The sequence below is a fragment of the Scomber japonicus genome, chromosome 4, assembly GCF_027409825.1.
Source record: "Scomber japonicus isolate fScoJap1 chromosome 4, fScoJap1.pri, whole genome shotgun sequence".
Lineage (NCBI taxonomy): Eukaryota > Metazoa > Chordata > Actinopteri > Scombriformes > Scombridae > Scomber > Scomber japonicus.
The window spans coordinates 5,129,206-5,138,720 of record NC_070581.1 but is presented as its reverse complement, the minus strand read 5'-3'; the positions used below and the strand labels follow the sequence as shown (position 1 = coordinate 5,138,720).

The window sequence follows — 9,515 nt, the reverse complement described above, 5'->3', positions numbered from 1 at the left end:
CTTGTAAGGCTGACAATATCTAATGTAGTTAGTACTGTGTAATTATTTAAGTATCCTTTGGCTACTTTCGGTTGGTGATGGTTGGGGCAAGTCTCCAGGAAATTAAAGTAAGTCTATGTAATGTCCCCAGAAGAAACCATGACCTCATGTGTCTTTGTGTGTGTGTGTGTGTGTGTGTGTATTTGTGTTGAGTGAAGTAGAACAGCCATGTGTGCGACTGGGAAGAAACCATTAATGACAGTTTGGGGGGAATTATAATTATTTTCCTTTTTTTTTTTTTCTTATTAGCAATATTTAATGTAGTTATTATAATATTCTTTCTCAAGTAATATTCCATTAATTTAAGAACAGACAGATGGGTCTACTTTAAATATATATATATATATATATACAATGAAACACCTGACAGTGAGAGTAGATGGTGACGTTTTACAACCGCCGTTGAAAGCCAAGAGGAACCGGAAATCATCAATATTTCCCTCAAAATAAAATATTCGCTCCTACATCCATGACGATTTTTCACAGCGATGCACTTAAATGAACTGTTTCCAATATCCTGTCCAAATCGTTTGATCTACAGGCTCCTTCCGCTAAAAAATGTGTTTTTCTACTTGTTCCTTCAGTTGAATCAATGCTTGAGCTTCACTGTAATGATGCACGTACAGAGTTTGACCCTAAGAGACTGTTTTTATCATTCATCTGCTTTTTGTGACAAATCACAGACACACATCAATACTCAAAGCAGAATATTTAATATACACCTTACAACGTGTCTGGAGGGGATTTTAAGTGGTTTGTGTAGGATCTCTCAAATGTGCATATCACAGTAGGACTTTATAGTGAAAGTTTTACAGATCCGACAGGAAGTCGTGTTGACTGCGTTCACTTCACACAGGTCCTTCTCTGCCTGAGGGAACCGCTCACCGGACACACGACTCCATACATCCTCAGCGTCTTTGTATTTACCTTCGTGAAAGCCTTGCGTGTTTCAAGTGCACTCCAGGCGGGCAGGCATGTCGGTCTCAACCTCCCCGCCTCCCCCGGCGGAGGCTGTGGGAACCGAGGGTTGTTTGTTCCCCGGATACAAGCCTTTCAAACCCGAAGAGCACGGCCTGGAGCGCGGGTTCCGTCTCACAGCCTTCTCGGACCTAAAGGGATGAGGCTGCAAGGTCCCGCAGGAGGCTCTGCTCAAACTCCTGGCGGGACTGGAGCAGGACCGGGCCGACGGGATAGGCAAGGCCGGAGACCAAGTGTCAGACTTCGGCCAGCAGCTGCCCGGCCCTCGGCTCGGTAAGAAGAGTTTTTTTTTTTTTTTAGCGGCGGAGCTACACATGCTAGCTAGTGTTAATTCTTATAGCAGTTCATGTAACAGATGGACAGAGCTCTATATGCGTATAAATATAACATTTATACGTAAATGAATAAAAACATTTTCATTAGCCCCTCGGTTGTCTCATTTGCTAACAATATACTCCTAAACAATAGCTAATAGGTTGAAATTAGAGAAGTAAAGTTGAAATAACTTGTCAGTTTACTATGCTGTGTAGGTATGATTCAGCAAAATATTTGAGTTCAAAGTTCATGCTCGTAGTCAAATGTGTGTCTAGTGACGGTGTTCCGTAACTGTGAGTGGAGACACTGTAACGTACTTGTAGATGTGCAACAACCGGACCTCCAGCATGTAGAAATCATTGTATGTCGTAAAGCAACTCATACATTAGTGTCGCTTGGTGATTTTCCTCTTTATCTGTCGGTCAGTGTCATTGTGAGGTTAACCTGTGTTGTGTGACTTGTCCATCTGCCATGCTGCCTCATCATCCCCTTAGACGACTTTAATGTGTTTTTTTATCCCTTCTGTAATTGAATTGTGTGACAGGACTGAGTAACTGCAGTCTTGCATATAAACCTAATGCAAAAGTAGGCTTAATGAATGTATTAAACACTACCACAAAGTAGTATTTTCACTTGACTTTCAATTTCATAATTATTGTCAGGATCTTGTATTTCACAACATTGCAAGACATTGCATCAGAATCAGAATCAACTTTGTCATTATGCAGTAAACGCAGTGGCGATTTTAGACCCTTTGATCTCAGCTCCCCTAACAATAAATAAATAAATTATTATTCTATTTTTTTTTTCTAAAAATTGTTTTATACACCTTAAATTATTTTGCGAGCCTGTCTGTTAGAGATGGGACAAACACTTATGCTACAGGTTCAAATGCTTTTATTTTAACAGGTTTAATGACCTTTGGATAGTTCATTGTCATTAATATATAATCTTTCCCTCAGAGTTCATTAACTATCTTAGAGTCCTCTCTGTAGAAATCTGTGATTGTTTATTCTGAACTACTATTATTATACGTTATAGTAGACTAAAGGTCTGATCCTAGAATCACCCCTGACTAAAACAGCACAATGAGATTTACTTGTGCAGCCTCTAAAAACAATGCCCACACTTGCACACACACACACTCACACTAATTAAGTGCATCAGAAACACATGATGAGAGCAACAGTAACAGCAATGGAATATTGCACAACCCTTATTGCCCTGCCTAATCCTGCTACTCCATTTATTGCACTATCTCAAGTTTATAGATGTGTTTTATATATTACACAGTCCATGTTGCATTGAGTTCATATTGCACTTTGGGGGGGGGGGGGGATCATGATGGTTCAGCTCTGTGATGGCCCTGGGGAAAAAACTGTAAAAATGAAATGAAAATTGTATAAGTTATATGTTATATTGGTGTGTGTGTGTGTGCGTGTGTGTGTGTTGACAGGTATAGGAATGGACTGCTGTGTGATTCCTCTGAGACATGGAGGACTCTCACTGGCCCAGACCACAGATTTCTTCTACCCTCTGGTGGAGGATCCATATATGATGGTGAGTTAAGCACACTATCCAAGAAATACAGCAACACAACTACACAACAGGCATTCACACATGATGATATATATGCATATAGCCTTTAATATGAGTCATTTATAATGTGTAAAAACAGTCATACTCTACACACAGTTATATCAAAGTGTACAGATTATTTTGTAGAGCTGTTCAGTTTAATTATCAATTCACTAATTAGTAACAAAAGACTTTTCTTGTACTTGTATTTCCTTTTATACTAACCAAAATGTTATTTTTATGAGTGTGTTAAATATATATGTCATGACTAACAGATACTGCCGCTTGTATTTTTAGCAATGTGGTCTTAGGGTTGTGTGTCCTGGTTTTGTGAGGATGCACGCTCTTCAGCTGCATGACAGTCAGTAGTGGAACATAAAAATGAGGAAGGAAATCCACTTAACATGCTTGTTAGTTGTCCAGAATATGCAGTGTGTTATGGTGAAAAACACTCGATATAAGCAAAACTCCACACGCTGCCTTTTTATTTTTAGGGGACGTGTGCAGCTTGAAGTGTGCTTTAAGTAGTGTGTATTTTATGATGTGTTGGTGCTCGGTGAGTTGTGTCACCATATGCTGGCTCAGGAGAAAGTCTTGTTACATTTTTATGAAAAAAACCATTAATGATCAACTCTGAAGACTAAACACACCCTCCTGCCACAGAAATGTGTGAAATACCGCAAGAAATAACTTCACCATAAAACCAAAGTGTGTGTGTGTGTGTGTGTGTGTGTGTGTGTGTGTGTGTGTGTGTGTGTGTGTGTGTGTGTGTGGTTTTGTTCAACTGAAGACTGACAGTGGAACGTACACCTCTTTATTAAAATTGCACCAATTGACCTTTTTCAGTCCCAATACTGATACCTGAGCTCTGAGTATGAGTTGATGCATATTACTGATCTGATACTAGTGTTTACGTCACTCTGTGTGGAAGAGACTAGAATAATTCTTCTATGTGTAAGGCAACATCAGGCTTGACTTTAACATTGCTTTCCTAACTTTATAAAACAAAATGTAGCAAAATAAATACATGTCCATTTGCTAAATGGCTAATATTTAAAATATCTGATATCAGATGGGTTAACTGATACCTGATGTATCTGCATCTCTACTCCTTTTTTTTTTTGTTAAATGAAAGTTTAGACGGGAATAGCTGTTTTGCAGCTGAAAGTTACTCATAGTTATGAAGATAAAAACTTTTTTTTTATTAAACAGTGCCATCTCTGTGTCCCTTTCTCTAATTCAAATAAGCTTTATTGGCACAACAGATCAGAAATCAGTACAGAACAAGACTATGACTAACATTGACAGATAATTACAATTAAATATACAATATGAAAATATCAACTATCAAATACAATGTAGTAAAAGGCTTCTTTCTTTCTCTGTGTGTGTCTCAGGGAAGGATAGCATGTGCTAACGTCCTCAGTGATCTTTACGCCATGGGCATCACAGAGTGTGACAACATGCTGATGCTGCTGAGTGTCAGCCAGAAGATGAACGACAAGGTAACTGTGTGTGTGTGTGTGTGTGTGTGTGTGTGTGTGTGTGTGTGTGCGTGTGTGCGTGCGTGCGTGCGTGCGTGCGTGCGTGCGTGTGTATATAGATTTCTTTCATCCTGTCATGATTCAGTATCATCTGTATGTATATGTGTATTACAGGACCGTGAGCGCGTGATGCCGCTGATCATCCGAGGCTTTCGTGATGCGGCGGAGGAGGGCGGGACCTCTGTGACAGGTGGCCAGACGGTGGTCAACCCCTGGATCATCGTAGGAGGAGTAGCATCAGTCGTCTGCCAACCCAACGAGTTTATCATGTAAGTCAGTTCAAACATTACATTTAAAAACAAATAATTGTTCCAAGAGCCTCAGGACACATCTTTAAATTCATTCAAATTCGTGTGTGTGTGTGTGTGTGTGTGTGTGTGTGTGTGTGTGTGTGTGTGTGTGTGTGTGTGTGTGTGTGTGTGTGTGTGTGTGTGTGTGTGTGTGTGTGTGTGTGTGTGTGTGTTCCAGGCCAGATGGTGCGGTCCCAGGCGACGTCTTGGTTCTAACGAAACCTCTGGGGACGCAGGTGGCTGTCAACGCTCACCAGTGGCTGGATCAGGTGAGCCTCCTGAACTCCACTCACATCACTGTTATATAGACTGCTGTGCTACATATATACATTGACCTGTTTATGTTTCATCACCCTCTCCCCGTTCCTGTTTGTCACGTCTCTGTCTCACCAGCCTGAGAGGTGGAACAAGATCAAACTCGTTGTCACCAAAGAGGAAGTTAAAGAGGCCTATCAGGAAGCCATGTTCTCCATGGCAACGCTCAATCGCACAGGTACACCGCACTCTTTCTACACACTCTGCTGACATCACTGATCAAGAAGAATCATTAACTCTCAGCTTGTGCAGTAACTGCTTCTATGTTGTTCCACACACTCAATGTAAATGAACCCAGTCTGTCTGCTTTACTGTGAATTCTAGTAGCCTTGCCTTTATTTCTAAATCCCCTATTCCCAAGTTAACCCAATTCTGCACCTAATGATCAATTCGAGTCAATGCAAATATTAGCTTAACTGTGCATTACACAAGTAAACCAGGCACTGAATGACAATCTGTGACTTGCATTCTTTTATATGTGAGGTGGAGCTTATTGACACTTCTCACACATGATGTCAGCTATGGCCTTGAATGTTGGAAGTTTTACCAGAGCTCTAATACATCCATGGCTTCAGTGTGCTGCCAAAAAATAACTTGCTGTGATGGCCTGAGGCACACTGCAAAAAGTGAACTATTACCTGCTACACTGACCTTATGACACGCTGTAAAAAGTGAACTATTACCTGCTACACTGACCTTATGACACGCTGTAAAAAGTGAACTATTACCTGCTACACTGACCTTATGACACGCTGTAAAAAGTTAACTGTTACCTGCTACACTGACCTTATGACACGCTGCAAAAAGTTAACTATTACCTGCTACACTGACCTTATGACACGCTGTAAAAAGTTAACTGTTACCTGCTACACTGACCTTATGACACACTGTAAAAAGTTAACTGTTACCTGCCATGATGGCCTAACAGCAATGCCACTCTGTGACACCATCATTTTGTATTGTTAGGTATTTTTAATATAATAGTGAAATAATGACCATGCACGTATCTGGTTAATTCCTGTAGTGAATGATTATATATAAGTTGATCAATACTATATTTATTATATCTAATCAGATGGAAAGACAGATGGTTTGTACTGAAATTCATTGTGTAAATGTATAGCTACACCTCCACCAGTTGTTGCCACCCTGCAGTGATGCAGAGCATGATGGTCATTAAGTTACCATCATACTCCAAAGAAACCAGAAGATAATCAAGCGTGGAAAGCTGGAATCAGAGAATTTGGATTCTGTTTAGTAACGAAAATTGACTAAAAAAAGATTGTTGTTAGTTTGGATATTGACCTGTTGACTTTTTGTCTTGATAAATTAGTGCTGATTTCTACTGCACCAACGCCATCAGTACAGTAAGAGTCATGTCATGTCAACACTTGGTCCAGAATTTTCATATTAATGAGTCCTCCAGCCTCACTTTCATCGATGGCTTTTAATGTGAAAAAATATCAGGAAGTCATGAGTTCATCGAGCAGGGCGTCAGAAACTACTGGATTGACTTAATTAACTAAAAAGATGTTATAATGATGCAATTAGTGCTATGAAAATGGACATTATATTCAATGAATCATATGAGTGGTTATAGTTAGGCTATTCACATTGATGTCTTGCTTGGTCTCCAGCGGCTGGCCTAATGCACAAGTTCCAGGCCCACGCAGCCACAGACGTGACGGGTTTCGGGTTGTTGGGGCACGCCAACAACCTGGCAGCACAGCAACGCAACGAGGTGGCCTTCGTCATCCACAACCTACCAATCATAGCCAAGATGACGGCCATCAGCAAAGCCTGTGGGAACGCATTCAACCTGGTTCAGGGCTCATCGGCTGAGACATCCGGTATAAACACAGAACATTTAGTCTTTGTCTGAAGTTTGAGATGTTTGGTAGTATGTATTGTTTATATACTGTTATTAATATTGTGTACCATAGAAACCATTAGAATCCATTTAAATTGACCAAAGCTGCTGCTTCTCTGAGTTAAGCATGAAATAACTAACTTTTAACGGCCTGATTTAAAAGAAAAGATTTTAAAAGAAAAGAAAGATTTCTTGTGACTTGTTTGTTGTTTGTTTGTCTCATATTTTAGAGATTTGATTGTTGGCTTGTGTGATAATGAAACTGCCTCCACAATAAGAGCATGTTAGGATGAGTGTCATTATAACTGCTGTGTTGACTCTCTCTCTCTCTCTCTCTCTCTCCCTCTCCCTCTCTCTCTCTCTCTCTCTCTCTCTCTCTCTCTCTCTCTCTCTCTCTCTCTCTCTCTCTCTCTCTCCCTCTCTCTCTCTCTCTCTCTCTCTCTCTCTCTCTCCCTCTCTCTCTCTCTCTCTCTCTCTCTCTCTCTCTTCTCTCTCTCTCTCTCTCTCTCTCTCTCTCTCTCTCTCTCTCTCTCTCTCTCTCTCTCTCTCTCTCTCTCTCTCTCTCTGTAGGTGGGCTCCTGGTCTGTCTTCCCAGAGAGCAGGCGGCCAAGTTTTGCTCCGAGATGAAGAGCCAGAGCTCGGGAGCTGGGGGCCAGGGGGCGGCAGGCGGGGCTTGGATCATCGGCATCGTGGAGAAAGGCGACCGCCGCGCTCGCATCATCGACAAACCCCGCATCATCGAGGTCCCGCCGCGAGGAAGCCAATCGGCAAACCAGGACAACAGCTCCAGCAGCCCCGCTCCAGGAACCACCTTGTCATAGACACTGGCGCCCCTTTGACACTGTGTGTGTGTGTGAGAGTGTGAGAATGTGAGAATGTGTGAGAGTGTGTTGCCTTCCACTTCATCCCCCTTTTCAGTCAAAAGGCTGAGAGCACACAGACCAAAATCACTGTCATCTTTTCTTTCCAGTGGGGGAGGAAGTGGACAGCAGGCAGTTATTTATCAAAAGCAAAAGGCCTTCACCACTTTGGAATGAAATGTAAATTAATTCAGGATAATCAGCTGTACACCCACACCCATCTTTTTATTTTATTTTATTTAGATCTGCAATCCTTACCTTTTTTTCTAATCCATAGAGATGAGTTTGTATATTTTATCTTAATGACTTTCACATGTAAAGAGAAAACATTCCAAATAATTCTGGCCAACTTCAGCAAATAATGAAGTGTGTGTGAGATGATTTGACTGGGGTGAGTGGGGTTGCTTTGCTGTGTGTATGTGGGGGGGGGGGGAATCTGAGTACAATAAGGAAATGAAATGGTTCATCAGTCCCGGCTCCTGACTCCTGCTCACGCTGTCCAGAGGAAGGCTTGAGCAGCTTTCTCCGGACTCGAGTCGGGCTCGAGTCCAGAATGTCCGTCTCTTTTGTTGTTGTTTTTTTCAGCTGAATGGACCCCTTCCAACAACCAGTCCCTCACGTTTTTTTCCCTTTTTATGAAGTTCTGCCTTTTAAACCCCAGACGACGGGGGAGGGCAGAGCGGATGTTCGCTTTCGGAGCGGGGTGGGACTGTGTTTGCTGGAGGTCCACAGCTGTCTGTGTTTGTAGATTTTCTGCTTTTCACAATCAATAAAAACCATCATCAACTCAAAGTGAAATGTTCATGGTGTTTTGTTTATGATAGAATACATTATGTAATTTAAATACTTTACATTTTATCTGACCACTATCATTGCTCATGCAGACATTTTAATGACACCAGGAAAATCATTGGTGTAATGTTCCTACACTGAGTCCAAATAAAAGGAAATGTCACTTTTATCCAGAGTAACTTTGTTAATAAAACAGAATTTACTTCCAAATTTCCATAAAAGTAGAATAATGAAGTGGAAAATCCTGTCGGGTTGGATAACATTACACATCATAAGGAGTAATCCTACTTGAGTGTACTGATCTCTCTGATTGTCCAACATCGGAACCTTGCGTGTGTCTAAGGTTCTGATGTTGGCACAAGTGTGTGGCAGGAGGAATTGGAGGGATTAGAGGTTAACAAGGCACAGCTGGGGGAGGGGTAATCACACACAAAGATAGCATGGAAGAGATCAGAGGGAAGTGAGACTAAGCAGAAGGGGGAAAAAAACAAATATAGTACTGTTGCAAAGAGTTAAAGAACCCTGATTGAAGTAAAGTCATCCTGGAGTGTGTGAGAGGACCCCACCACACACACACACCTGTGCTGATTATTGAACTGAACTGAACTCAGTCTCAACCATTCACTTTTTTATTGTGAATGCGATTTTTGTTTTTTTTGTTCTTCTGTGAACTTTGGGACATAGTTTAGAATTCATCTGATCTGTCTTTTGGGCAAATGTTTTGATTTATGATTGAAAAAAGCTTGAGTTAACTCTATATCCTTGGTATAAATTATGTTTTGGTAAATAGTTTTTTGGGTGTGTGAGGTCATTTTCAACATTTAATATCTAGGCTGGATCTATACTGCAAATATGTTATTTCAAAATAAACATTTCACATATATCTTTTTAAACAGCTTTATTGCAACAAGTACACACACAGCACTAAGAGTTC

The 9,515-nt window shown here is 41.0% G+C and overlaps 1 protein-coding gene across 1 annotated transcript; it reads left to right on the top strand.

Moving 5' to 3' along the window:
* Positions 1–878: 878 nt before the first annotated feature.
* On the top strand, positions 879–8,173 carry sephs3 (selenophosphate synthetase 3). Its single transcript, XM_053317786.1, has 8 exons — positions 879–1,290; positions 2,789–2,892; positions 4,308–4,415; positions 4,569–4,723; positions 4,923–5,013; positions 5,138–5,237; positions 6,697–6,909; positions 7,500–8,173. Exons 1-8 carry the CDS (start codon positions 1,014–1,016, stop codon positions 7,748–7,750), a joined length of 1,299 nt encoding a protein of 432 aa, XP_053173761.1. The 5' UTR covers positions 879–1,013; the 3' UTR covers positions 7,751–8,173.
* Positions 8,174–9,515: the final 1,342 nt, after the last annotated feature.